The sequence below is a fragment of the Colobus angolensis genome, unplaced genomic scaffold (genome assembly GCF_000951035.1).
Source record: "Colobus angolensis palliatus isolate OR3802 unplaced genomic scaffold, Cang.pa_1.0 Scaffold301, whole genome shotgun sequence".
NCBI classification, from domain to species: domain Eukaryota; kingdom Metazoa; phylum Chordata; class Mammalia; order Primates; family Cercopithecidae; genus Colobus; species Colobus angolensis.
The window spans coordinates 3,491,944-3,506,328 of record NW_012116278.1 but is presented as its reverse complement, the minus strand read 5'-3'; the positions used below and the strand labels follow the sequence as shown (position 1 = coordinate 3,506,328).

The 14,385-nt window shown below is 47.8% G+C and overlaps 1 protein-coding gene across 1 annotated transcript in view; it reads right to left on the bottom strand.

The window, feature by feature from the left end:
- The window catches only part of LOC105517541 (whirlin), a 51,436-nt gene that overhangs the window by 21,491 nt on the left and 15,560 nt on the right, over window positions 1-14,385 (bottom strand). Inside the window, exons 2-4 of the mRNA XM_011950088.1 lie at window positions 2,231-2,433; window positions 1,004-1,040; window positions 352-564 (exon numbers count right to left, since the gene is read on the bottom strand). Of these exons, the coding sequence (XP_011805478.1) occupies window positions 352-564; window positions 1,004-1,040; window positions 2,231-2,247 (267 nt within the window). The 5' untranslated portion in view covers window positions 2,248-2,433. The remainder of the gene's footprint in view (window positions 1-351; window positions 565-1,003; window positions 1,041-2,230; window positions 2,434-14,385) is intronic.

Here is a 14,385-nt window from a genome sequence, read left to right as displayed (position 1 = left end):
CTGGAGGGCTTGTGAAGATGACTGACGGCTGGCTCCCATCCCCACATATGAGGTGTTAACCAGCCTAGGATGGGGCCCGAGCATTGCTTTTAAGAGCAATCCAGGTGATTCTATGCACTCAGCGTTGGAAGCCACTGAGACAGGGCCCCAATCACAGGGCGCTTTAAATGTCTGTTTTCCCCAGGAGTCTGTGAGCTTCCCAGGGGTGGGAGGCTGCCTCAGTCCCAGGTCTCTGCCCAGGGTTCAGTTCAGGCCTGACCCCTTGTAGGTTCTCAGCAAAGGAGCGGGGGCAGGGCAGGATGCAGAGCCCTGGAAACGCTGAAGCCAGTTGGGAGGCACGGTGCGGGTCACCTTGGCATGGGTGTTGAGCAGCTCGAACAGGGCCATGACGAGGGCCTCCACGGAGACGCTGCCGCCACGGTACTCATCCAGGTAGTAGGCCATGGTGGCGCGCTCCTGCTCGTTCAGCAGGTGCCGAGCCTGCTCCTCCAGCAGCACGCGTGTCTGGTTCCCCAGGCTGCTCAGGGTCACCTGGGAGCCGGCTGGGCCCTTGTAAAATCCTGGCTGCAAGACAGAAAGACAGAAGCCCAGGAATTCTGAGCTGCTGTAGAGCTGAGCGGCCATGCCACTCCCCTCTGCCCTTCCATCCCATCTAAGTGTGGTGTCTCATTTGTTACTCTCGCTTCTAACCCCCAGTACCTTGCCTTGATAGTACTATCTTTCTTAATTAGAATTTGTTTTGTCTTTACACCTCCTTCGCTGAGTATAACCTGCATGAGGGCAGGGACCTGGTCAGCTCTGTTCACTGCCATCAACCCTGGTGCCAGGGTGGTGCCCAGAACCTAGCAGTCAGTCATAGATAAGTGGGATGGGGGGTGGGCAGATAAAGGGCTGCCCAGTCACAATGAGGAAGTGTAAGCCACTCAGCACCCTCTGGCTGGCCAGACCTCCTCACTCAGGGAGCTGTGAGGAAGCAGAGGATAGCCCTTAGAGGATGCCCTACCTTGTTTATTCCTTCTGTTGTGAGATCGCCAAGAAACCTGTGGGGAAAGACACACGTCTCCAGTTGTGCATCTGAGCAGATCAAATGGGCGTGGGCAAGGGACAGGGTGACTCGGGGCAGGAAGAGCAAAGCTTCGAGAGAACCATACATCGTGGCTGCCACTCGCTGCCAGTTCAGTCTGGGGGCTACTCAGGGGTAAATGAAACTCTGGACAGACTGGCAGCTTCCAGTCTCCCAAACAGAGTGGACGGCACCTCCAAAACCACCCAAGGTGGGCTCTTGAGTCGCTGCCAACCCCGCAGGACCAGGCAAGTAACACAAGGAGTGGAGGGAAGAAATAGTGATTGACTGGCAACCTCAGGGTCAGGCCAACCCTGAGGACCTTAGGGGCCAGTGAACTGGAGATCCCAGATGCAACTCGCAGGTGCGGCTCAGCTCCAGCCCACGTGGGCTCAGGTTGCCAGACTTCCTGATTTTTAAGAAGCATCCAGAAATCCAGTTTTTTTAATAGAAAACCTGGTGTCTTTATAGATGTTGGCAGGTAACTTTAAAAATGTTTAATACTAATCAGGTGAAAGGAAGGGAAGAGGGAGACACACACACACAGAGACACACATACACACATACACACACACACACACACACAGAGAGAGAGAGAGAGAGAGAGAGAGAGAGATGATCTGTGGTGTATTTGGCCAGGGGGCCACCAGGCTAAGATTTCTGATGAAGATCAAAAGGTGGCACATTACATTGTGGGCAACTATGCAGACACCTGGCAACTGGATCTTAGTTTATGACCTTAAGACCCTCTCACCCAGATTTCTTCATGGGATCCAGCCTGGTGGCCTCTGGCCAAATACACCCCAAAGCATCTCTCTCTTTCCCTCTCCCTCACTCTCTTTCACCTGCACAGATATGGGATGAGGGCAGGGTTATGGTCCCCACTTTTTAGATGAAGCAATTAAGGTCTGAAGAATGAGTTAAGTAATATGCCTGGCGACAAATAAAGAATGAGACAATTGGATGTGTATTTCAGCTTTCCGTGGGGAAACTGAGGCCAAGAGAGGAGGGGATGTGCCCAGGTCATGTCCTGCCAATGGAGGGCCCTAGTGTGGGGACTGCAGGCTGAGAGGAGATCCAGGGCGGTGGAAGGATGGGAAGTGGCTATCATTGGCTTTCAGAAATGGCCCTGGGGTCTGGAGATCCGAGTGAGCAGAGTGGCCAGACCCTGCCGAGTTTGCCATGGTCTCCCCGATCCGGGAACTGGCGATCCACTTGGTCTCGTCCACAGTGGTGCGGGCGTGGGGCAGCCTCCCGACGTCCTTCACTGTCAGGATGAGGTGCCGAGATGACTTAAGCAGCCTGACCGCCTCGTCGTGTAGGATGTTGAGAAAGCTCCGCCCATTCACTTCCAGAATCTGGTCCCCAACCTGCCAAGACCACCACACAACACAGTCACCTGGGCTGTTTGCAGGATTCATGCTAGGGACTTCACAGCCCAGATCCCAGTTCTCCTCTGGGCCAGCCTGCCAAGGAGGTCATCCAGGATCAGAGAGGATGTGTGGATGCCTGAGGGTCACACAGCAAGTCAACAGCAGTGCTGGCCTTCTGATCCTGACCCAGAGTCCATGCTCTTATCATTAAAAGGGGGCACATCCCCATGACTCAGCAATGGCTTTGAGGGGTGGGTGGGTCTACGATGACATTCCCAAGGGTCCCCTTATAGAAACAACAGTCATCTCAGGGCCAAGGTGGGGGTGAAGCTGGGGTAGGATGAGGCAAGCCATGAAGGCGGACATCCGTAATTTTCCTCCTACATTTTTACATTGTTGAGGTTTTTACCTCAACCACGCATTCTTATATTACCTTAAAATGCAAACAACACTTTAATCTACTAAAAGAAACAGCAATAAATGAGAAAACTAGCTTTCTGTTAAAGCAGTACATATGGCTTAGATTCTTACAAGAAGGCAGCTTTATTTTGTAATTAAAAAAAATGTTTCTGGCAGGTACAGTGGCTCATGCCTGTAATCCCAGAGCTTTGGAAGAATGAGGTGGGAGGACTGCTTAAGCCCAGTAGTTGCAGACCAGCCTGGGCAATAGTGAGACTATTACTATTATTAAAAATAATAATAATAGCGAGGCACAGTGGTGTGTGCCTGTAGTCCTTAGCTACTCGGGAGTCTGAGGCAGGAGGATCACTTGAGTCCAGGAGTTCGAGGCTGCTGTGAACTCTGATTGCACCACCATACTCCAGCCTGGACAACTGAGCAAGATCCTCTCTCTTAAAAAAATTACTTTTAATGAAGGAATTTAAAAATAGAGGCAAAAATAAAACTAACCTTCCAATAAAAACAAATATGTGACAAAAATAGAAGGGGCTGAAAGGGAAGATGCTGCAGGGTATGATGGGACCGCACCTTTAAAGTCGGGGTTCCTTTCACAAATGGGTCAACTGAGGTCCAAGGACGGGAAAGGGCTGCCCAGGGTCACGTGCTACTGAGGCCTTGAAGGGCAGCCTCATAATGCTGGTTATTCTTGGCTGTTTTTCCTTCTCCTCAGTTTCCTGGCCTACTGAGAGCACATAATCAACTGCCCTAGGTTTACCCAGCATTTTTCAAAGATTTGGAAAAGGTTAAGACAAATGCGAGCTTGGGAGAAAAGAAGATGGGATGACAAAGCTGAGAATCAAAACCCTGCTCCCCAGTTCCCTGCCTTTTCTTGAATGCCTGACCCCAGTTGGGAGTTTCCAGTATAGAAAGTGGTTACAAAGATGGACTTTACCTCTCCCCTCTGCACCGGCTTTGACATGCTCAGGGGAGGCTTGCTGCCTCTGCCTCCCTGACCCTAACAGAGTGGGGTCCGTGCTGCATTTCAAGCATTCACTACCATTTACTGCATGCCTACTGTGCGCTGGGAGGCTTGCACTGAGCAGGATAACCTGCTCCTGTTCCATTTAGCTCACGATCAAGGGTGAGCTCAGCTTTGTGTGATGAATGAGTTTCCCCTCAGCCTCTCCACACTGTCTCCCCAGGGCCCAGCACACAGTAGGAATTCAATTAAAAAGATCATTAGATGAGGCTGGGCATTGCATCTCATGCCTGTAATTCCAGCACTTTGGGAGGCTGAGGTGGGCAGATCACTTGAGGTCAGGAGTTCGAGACCAGCCTGGCCAACATGGCAAAACGCCATCTCTACTGAAAGTACAAAAATTAGCCCAGCGAGGTGGTGCACCTGTAGTCCCAGCTGCTCGGGAGGCTGAGGCGGGAGGATCACTTGAACCTCGGAGGCAGAGACTGCAGTGAGCTGACATTGTGCCACTGCACTCCAGCCTGGCTGGGTGACAGAGCAAGACTCTGTCTTAAAAAAAAAAAAAAAAAAAATCAGATTAATAAAAAGACACGCATTTCCGTCCATTCCAACTCTAGGCCCATCTCTGCTGCAGCTCAGAGATGTACATTACACCAGCCATCTTTGTCTCTTTATGTGTCTTCTCCTTATCACCAACATCCTATACAGTAGGTATCACGGCTCTCCATTTCACTAGAGAGGAAACTGAGGCTCAGAAAGGTTAAGCACATAGTTTGTGGTCACAGTGCTACTGAAAATGAGTGCTGATTTGCACACCCAGCTCAGGTCAGCCCCAAGGCCCCTCTGCTTTCTACTACTGGGCTGCTGCCCGGAGCGCCGTTTGGGGACCATGTGATATCGCTTCAAATTCAGCGTGTCCAAAGCTACTGCGCTGTCATCCTTTCCCTGCCTGTAGCAGCCAGATCTGAAAACTTCATCCCATCATCAACTCTGCCTTTACCCCCTGAGCAGATCCTTCAGCAAACCCCGTCCTCCACCCCCATCAGCCCCCTGACCTGGGTTCCTACCTGCTCCCTCCCACGTTCCCGAGCTGGCATCCTCCTCACTGTTTAGATTTACATCTAAAGTGGCCACAGACATAGCACCAGATTAATTTCCTTTTTTTTTTTCTTGGAGACTGAGTCTCCCTCTGTTGCCAGGCTGGAGTGCAGTGGCGCAGTCTCGGCTCACTGCAACCTCCACCTCCTGGGTTCAAGCAATTCTCCTGCCTCAGCTTCCTGAGTAGCTGTGACTACAGGCACCCACCACCACACCCAGCTAACTTTTTGTATTTTAGCAGAGACGGGGTTTTGCCATGTTGCCCAGACTGGTCTCAAACTCCTGAGCTCAGGCGATCCACCTGGTTTGGCCTCCCAAAGTGCTGGGATTACAGGCGTGAGTCACTGCGCCCCACCAGTGTCAGATTAATTTCATCAACTTTTTGTTTTGATGACATCTGTCCCTGCTTAAACACCTCCCATGATCCCTCACAATCTAGGAGGGAGTAAAGCAAAGCACTATGATTAAGGGTTTCAAAGACAATCAGACCTGGGTTCAAATCCTAACTCTACCACAAGGCCCCACAAAACCCACAATAGCTTTTGTGCCTCACTTTCATTGGGAGTAAAAAGGGAGTCCTAGCCCAGGATTGTCCTTCTCCAAATATCTAGTCAGCAGCATCTCAATGCCACATGCTTTCACAAAGTCCCCAGCAATATCTGCAATTCTCTTTCTCCCTTTCTATGTCTCTGAGCTCCCTGGTTGAGAAGCCAGGGCCCTTGAGAACTTAGGCAACCCCGGTTGGTCTCCCCGTAAAGAGCTTGAGACAGGACCCAACACCTGGCTCAGGGCTTGGTACTCAGCAAGCACTCAGTCAGTGCTTATGCATGCAGGTGTGGATACTCCCCATCCCTCTCACCTCTGCAGCTCCCTCCTCCCCTCTGTCTCCCAGCTGGCTTTCTCCAATGCTAAGAGGCAGAGCTGTGCAGCTCTCCCAGGTACTCAGGCCTCACTTAGAGGAGAAACTCGTTCCTGCTGGGCTCGCTGGCACCCAACTTGCTAAACCACCTCCCCATGTGGCAGCTCCACCTCTCATCTCTCCCGGGCAGGAATCTTCTCCACTTCCACCTGCTGCTCTGAGCTGGAGCTGGCTGCACTCTTCATCACGGAAGTGCTTTGTTTCCTTAAGTATCCCGCTCAATAGCTTTCGCTTTCATTGCACTGAGGGAATCAATTTTAATCTTCCCTTTAACATACTTTATTTCATCCCTGCAGTTTAATTAAAGGAACTGGCATCCAAGAGACCAGCTATGTAAGGGCATCCTTCTGTATGTAAGCCTCTTCCTATGGGTCCAGGCCAGGAGGGCAGTGAGGGGAGGTGACAACTCAATTCCATGAGCATCGACCTGGCCTTCTATGAGGCTGGGGGAAGATTGCCGGATAAAATATAGCACGCCCAGTTAAACTTGAATTTCAGATAAACAAATGCTTTAAAAATATATGTATGTCCCAAATATTGCATAGGGCATATATATACTGAAAACATTTTATTCATTGTTTATCTGCACTCGAATTTAAATGAGCATCCTGTATTTTTATTACTGAAAATCTAGCCACCCTGGGGTGGAGTTATCAGTCACCTCTGGGGCCTGTGGCTCTTGAGGGGGCTGATTTAGTGTTGTGGCTTCCAAACTTAGGTCACTTCCCTCACCCTGAGCCTGGCACCTGGCACTTATGCAACCTGAGTCCCAGGAATTACCCAGCATCCCACTTACTTCAGCCTCATCCTAGGCGTTAATAAGCGTGAAATCCCAGGTTGGCTGTGCTAGTCATATTGTCCTCATGCCCATTAAGTAAATACCTCCCTACCAGATTTGAAGAGGCAGCATGGATTCCTGTGCAATCCGGCTAGGGAATGGCTGTGCAATGGGAGTCACACTTGGGAAACCCTGATGTACTGCGGGCATGTAAGCCCATCTTCCCAATCTCTTTTCAATCCTCTCCTGTCTCTTCTTCCTCCAGAGCCTGTGTTCAAACCAAAGTGCTAGGTGGGACCGGCTTCAGGATCTCCACAGGGCCCTCCGCAGCACCTGAGTTGGTTTTGAGTGGCTCTCATTTCTCTGTGTCCAGCTCTCTCCCTTTTCCTCTACTTGTTGGAAAGCTTCCCCAGGTCTAGGAGCCCTGTCAGAAGAGCAATCTTCATGCTCACTGTGATGTAGAGTCCACAAACTATTTTCAACCAAGTCTGGTGTCTTCCCTGCTGCTAGTGTCCTAGCGTCACCCCATGTGGCCAGTGGAGTGTGGAGTCCCATCCCTACACTGCAGCCTCTAGTTTTAAAGCCAGGCAACCACGACATAGCAGCTGAGTGGCCCCACACAGCTCTCAAGTACAACCTGAGTCTCAGTTTTGTCATCTGTAAGATGGGCATGATACTACCACCAGTTCCCAGGTAGCTGTGAGAATCAAATGGGACCACCCTGCACAGAGCCTGAGACACGTGAGGCTTTCCATGGCTTCTCATGTGCTTCTCTTCCAAATGGAGGAGACAGGTTCACAAATGTTGAGCGACTTGCTCAAGGTCACTGGTCGTACTGGAAGTAAACAAATGAACCAGCCTTTGAGCCCAATCTTCTCATCTTCTTCCTACCACCCTATGCCACCTTCATCCCAGCACAGCACTGGCATGCGGGAGATGCTTAGGAAACGGTGAACAGATGGGGGAACCTGGCCTTCCTCCTCTCTTGGTCTCACTTCTGTTTGCTTCTCCTTTCCCTTTGGTTGGTGTGATGTGAATTTGGAGGCAGCATGTTTAAAGATCTTACTCTCACTCTTTCTCAAAGAAAACTAAGAGCTCTGTTTGTTTGTTCATTGCAATGTGGTTTTTTCCTACCCACCGAAGCCAACTCAGAGTTAGACTGCACAGGAAAATAAAGCAGAAAATAGAGGCAAAGATGCTGTATCCATTGGGGCCTTCCAAGGTGTCTCTTATAGATGCAGAGACCGAGGCCCAGAAAGGACAGGGACGTGTCTAGGGCCACAAAACGAGGCAACGGCAAAGCCCAGACCCTGGGACAAACCGTGGAAACACTCACATCCCTCCACCAGGGCTCACTGGGACAGGACGCACTGGAGATAGGAGAGACAGGTGCCAAGTGTGATCGAGTGTCTAATATTGCTCAGCTTGCTTGCAGGGCACTGATGAGGAGGACACGGAAGGATAAACGAATAAAGGCAGCTTTATTTTATTTGTCACCATGGGCATCCTATTTGTCACCACTGATGGAGGAGTGAAGGGTGGACCACGGAATGCCCTTCATTTTAAGGCAGAAGAAAGACTCCTTCATCATCCACAGCCCACTGAGCGACTGGCTCATGTTCAGACGCTCTAAGAAGAGCACGGTGGGGCTTCGATAAGGACAAGATACCGATTTCCCTGAAATTGGCCAACCACCAGGAAGCAGAGAATTCACTTCCCTTAGGTCTGGGGCAGGCGCAAGAGCCCCAGGAGGAGAGGAGGCCCTTGGAACAGCAGAAACACTCAGTGGACCTCGCTGGGTTAACAGTCCCCTCTTAGTCTCTAAGAGACCTGAGGAAAATAATTTCATTGTTCTAAGCCTTCCTTCCCAAAATGGGAACAAGACCACTAACAGCTAGTGTGTTGCGCAAAGTATGCCAGTGGCCATCTGGTGTGCGTTTCTGAGCACAGACCCAGGAGTCTCTGACTAATTCTACACTCTGCCACTTACTCACTGTGTGACCTTGGGTAATTGACTTCACTTCTCTGTGCCTCAGTTACCTCCTCTGGAAAATGGAGATAACATCAGTACCTGGTTGATAAATGAGTTAATACATTCCCCAGGGTATTGCCAACACTTAAAACAGGGTCTGGCACATAATAGGTGCTCAATAAATATTTACTGAATGAACAAGTATAAAGCACATAAACAAGTAGCTAACATACAGCAACTGCATGGGTCTCCACGGGGTCACAATGCAATAAATGCATTTTTGAAAGTCATGCTTATCTCTGAATTCACCAGTTGATCACTCACCAACCAAATCAAGCAATTCTACCTCCAGAGTGTCTCTCAGTGCCACCCCCTACCTTTCCACCTACCTTCCCCAGGGCCCTGCCTCTGGCTTCCACTGACCCACACACGTTGACCACACCCATGAAGCTCATATCGTTAACCCCATTTTACAGATGAGGAAGCTGAGGACAGGAAGTAGAGTCACAAGAGCTGGGATCTGGCCTTCATTCTACCAGCCGGCAAGGCCCCTGCACAAACAAATACCACCCTCTCCTTTAAGAAAAGCTAACCTGCCCTTCTTGTACTTCTTACCCCTCCCAGCCTGGGCTTTAAGCCATGCACTCAGTAGGTGCTGTATTCATGCCCGATGAAGGGAACTGGCAGGAAGAACCTGTGGCGGAATGGCAATAGCTTCGAGCTCCCTCGCCAGAAGTTGTTAGGAGAGAAGCCTGCCAACAACCTGATCCCCAGGCTGAGCTGGGAGACAGGAATCCATCCTCCCAGGCCGCATGCACCTGCACCAGCCACGCTGGGAAGGGCCTGAAAGAAGCCGATTTCAGATTGCCTTCAGCACCCTCCCAAGCCTGTGTTAAAACAGATCTTGTGGCTTCAAGGGAGGACCCTGTTGACTGCAGCATTATCACAAGGAAAATTCAAATTCTATTAAAGAGTTTTATTGCAATTATGAATCTTTAATAGTTTTCCATGTCAGGTATAAAACTTTAATGGGCTGTTTTTTTTTTCTTTCATTACAAGTGAGCAATGCAGTTTTAATGAGACATTAGTTTTTCCCAACAGTTCAGAAGTCAGTAAACCTTGTCCATATTTTGGAAAAGAAAATAAAAAGATGCAGGTAATCACTAAGAAGGTTCCTGGAGCAAGCTCGGTATAGGCTGGGTCTGGGTGAGCTCTGCACCCAACCCTCTCTGGTTTAGAGCTCTCACAAGGCAGAACCTAACCAGAAACCCTGTGGATGGATCCGGCAAGGCTAAGGCACACTGACTCCCAATATGGTCCATGCTTCCTTCCAGTTCCCTCTTCTGACACTGGCAGATCTGTTGTCAGTACCTGCTTACTGTATTCACCACACAGGCAGCTTCAATGAAGGCCTGCTCTAGCCCAGCCATCAATCAAAACTGAGGCCAGAAAGGGAAAAGAACTTGCCCAAGGTCAAACCTGAGTTATTCCCACAGGAAAATCTGGCTTCCAAAGTAAACTTAGAGAAATTACAGAGGTGAAACACAGAAAGAATAACAACTACCAACCTCCTAGTGCCTCACTTAGGCCAGCTATCTTGTACAGTTTAGCTCTGAACTTAACAGGCACCACCTGAGACATGGAAGCGTCCGTGTTTCATAGATGACAGCAGTGAGGCTCAGAGAAGTGAAGTTACTAGCCCAAGGACACCCAGCAAGGAAGTAGCAGAGCAGGATTTGAAGCCAAACCAATTGCTATTCTGAGACCCAGACCTGCAGTAATGGAAATGTTCTATAACTAGGTTGTCCAAGAGATTAGCAACTACTATTTAAATTTATAATAAAATTAAAAATTCACTCCCCCCGTCACACAAGTTCCATTTCACTAGCCACATGTGTCTAACAGCTACCATCCTGAACAAGCCTAAACACAGCCCCAGATCAAACCCCTGACCTTCTCCAATTCTTTCCTCCAAGCCTGGTCCTTCTCCAGGGCTCCTCATCTCATTGCTCAATCCTAAAATTCCAAACCCACTGGATCCATCATCAGCCCAGTGGATTTTACCTTCCCTTCCAAAAGGACCCTCCATCTTCACTAACTCCACTCGGATCCCAGCCATCCTCGTCTCTCACCTGGACCATTACTGCAGCCTCCTAAGTGGCCTCCCTGCTTCCACTCTCGTCACCCTGCCCAATACTTTCCTTATGCAGAAGACAGATTCATTTAAACTGCAAATCTGATCTTGTCACACCCTCCTTTAAAATTCCCCAGTAGCTTCCAAGCTCCTCTACCTAGCCTGAAAGGGGCCTTAGCTTCCCAAACCATCTCACACCTCCCTCCCCCACTGCTTTTTTCCAATCCAGCCATACTTGCCATCTCTCAGTTCACCCAACAGATGGAGCCCTTTCCCCACTCCAGACCTCGGCACACGCTGTTCCTTTGCCCAAAACGTATTTCCCTTCATTTCTCACCTGGATAATGCCTACTGAACGTTCAGGTTTTGGCTCAAATGACACCTCCTCCAAGAAGCCTTCTCCAACTCCAAGGCAGGTATCACTAATCCCCCTCACCCAGAGCACCCTACAGCACTCCCCACAGTTTGAGATCGTACTAGACTACAGGCAGAGAGTTCAAAGTCAGTGTGCTGCACCCCCCTTGAATGGCACATGGGAAGCACCTGACAATTGCTTGACGGAATCCATGAATGAATGAACAAACAATTAAATCAATGGATGAGCAGGCGTACAAACAAGCCAGTCCCCTCCCCGTTCTGGTTCCCGCAGACAGGCCAGAGACATTTTCCATTTATGTAAAGGTTGCATTTGACAAGGCCAGGGCATGTAGGGAGGCTGGGTACATGCAGTCCAGCTCTACAGGCTGCAGCAGGGAAGGAGCATTTGATTTTTACGATCAAAGGGAAGACAGAGAAGTAAAAACACAAATAGGTTTTGTTTTTGCTGGAATCACACTCTGGGAAATGGTGTACATTTAATCCAGCCCCTCATTCTGGAAGAAAGAAAATTAGGGTGAGAGGTAGAGGAGGGGTGTCACAGGTCCAAGGCTTCCTGGGCAGCTGGGGCAAAGCTGGCCCAGAACCCAGTCCACCACCTGCTTCAAGCTGCTCTGCAGACCTGCAAGAATCAAGTTCTTAAGCTCAAGTCCACAGCCTTCACAGACACAAACAGTGACCAGTTGGAAGACAGGATGGAAGGAAGAGGAAACCTCATTTACAGTAGCAACAGAAGAGAAAAAAAAAACTACCAAGGAATAAACTTAACAAGAAATGTACAACACCTACATGAAGAAAACTTCACACACTCCTAAAACACTCTAAATGACTCAACAAATAAAATATCCCCTTTTCTTGGAAAGGGTTCAGCATTATCCAGACATTGGCTCTCTCTCAGCTCACTTACGTACTTAACATTATCCCAACAAAAACATCAACGAGTTTTTGTTAGAAAAGTCAGTAAAAATTCATGGGGAAAAATAAAAATGCACAGGGAAGAGCCTTCGATGCATACTGCTAAGAGGAGGAAGCCAGTCTGAAAAAGCTACACACTGCATGGTTCCAACTATGTGATATTCTGAAACAGGCAAACTGATAGAGACACTGTAAAGATCAGTGGTTGCCTGAGGCTGAGGGAAGGATGAGAAGAAGAGCACAGATGATTTTTAGAGGGGTGACACTCTTCTGTATGACACTATACTGTTTGATACATGATACTATGTATCAATCAAAATCCACTGAACTGTGAACTCTTATATAAAGTATGGACTAATAAAAATATTATCGATATTGGCTTATCAACTATAACAAATGTACCTCTTGTACACTAATGCGAAATGTTAATAATAGGGGAAAATGTGTTTGGGAAGGGTTGGGGCAGAGGAGGTATAATGGGAACTCTGTAGTTCCCACTCAATTTTTCTGTAAACCTAAAGCTGCTCTAAAAAAATAAATCTATTGGTCAGGCGCAGTGGCTCACGCCTGTAATCCCAGCACCTTGCGGGGCCGAGATGGGTGGATCACCTGAGATCAGGAGTCTGAGACCAGCCTGGCCAACACGGTGAAACCCCGTCTCTACCAAAAATACGAAAATTAGCCGGGCATGGTGGTAGGCGACTGTAATCCCAGCTACTTGGGAGGTGGAGGCAGGAGAATGGCTTGAACCTGGGAGACAGAGGCTGTAGTGAGCCAAGATTGCGCCACTGCACTGCAGCCTGGGCGACAGGGTGAGACTCCATCTCAAAAAACTAAATAAACAAAATAAATACATCTATTAATTTTAAAACATAAAATAATTTTATTATTTAAATACAATAAAAAATAAAAAACGTTTTGTTATTTAAAAATAAAAACAATTGTTTTAAAATCTAAAAGTATAAAATGCAAGAATGGCTATGAAAAACCCTGATACAGAAAAGCTACTTGAGAAGCTACCAGGCACTAAAGCCTGCTCTAAATCCCCATAATTACACCAGTGTAGCACTGACTCATGAGTAGACAGACAGATGGCGAAACAGACTAGAAATAGGCCCAAGGACACACAAAATGTTAGTGTATGATAAAGGTGGCACTACAAATCACTGTGACAAAGACAGACTTTTTAATACACAGTAGTAGGATAAATGAGTAGCTATTTAGAAAAAGATAAAATATATCATGCCCTCCATAAGACTAAATGCCAAACAGATCAGAGGTCTAAAGGAAAAATGTATTTATAGGCATTAAGAGAAAAAATAGTAAGTTTATCTATACCTTGGGCATAAGGAAACATGTAACCTGACTCAAATTCAACAAAAGAAAGGATTAATTAGATTTAAAATATAGAAAACTTTTGTATTAAAAACTCTATAAGCAAAGTCAAAAGAAAATGACAACCAGCATGTTATGGGCTGAATGTCTGTGTTCCCCCAAAATTCCTACCCTAACCCTGAATCTGATTGCATTTGAAGATAGGGCCTGTGAGGAGGTAAATACGGTTACCATCTAATTCAATGGTGGGGTCCTAATCCAATAGGGTTGGTGCCCTTTTAAAAAGATGAAGAGACACCTGAGTCCTCTCTTAGCCCTGTGAGGACATGGTAAGAAGGCAAGCCATGAAGATAGCCCCTACCAGGAACTGAACTGGCCAACACGTTGACCCTGGCCTTCCCAGCCTACAAAAGTCCTATTGTTTAAGCCACCTTGTCTTTGGTATTTCAGTCAGCCTAAGCTGACTAAGACACATGGAGAGAACACTTGCAATATACACCACCGATAAAGAGCCAGTTAGCTCTAATATTTAAGGAATTCTTAAGTTTTAGGGGAAAAAAGATCCAAAATCCTAAGAGCAAAAGGATAATAAAAGACATGAACAAGTTACAAAAAAGACATTATAAATGGCCATTCAATATATGAAAAGATGTTCAACTTCACCCATAATAAGAAAATTGCACAGCCTGGGGAATATGGTGAAACCCCATCTCTACAAAAAATACAAAAAATTAGCTAGGTGTGATGGTGCATGCCTGTAGTCCCAGTTACTTGGGAGGCTGAAATGAGAGGATCACTCTAGCCTGGGAGGCGAAGGTTGCAGTGAGCCGAGATCGTGCCATTGCACTCCAGTCTGGGTGACAGATTGAGATCCTGTCTCAAAAAAGAAAAAAAAAAAAATTGCAAAATAAAGCTACATCAAGATACCATTTCTCACCTATCAGACTGAGAAAAAAATCTAAAACTTTACAGTGACTGTCAGCTATGGAGAAACAGGCACACTTTTACATAGTTGGTGAGAGTTCAGGATGGTCCAACACTTAAC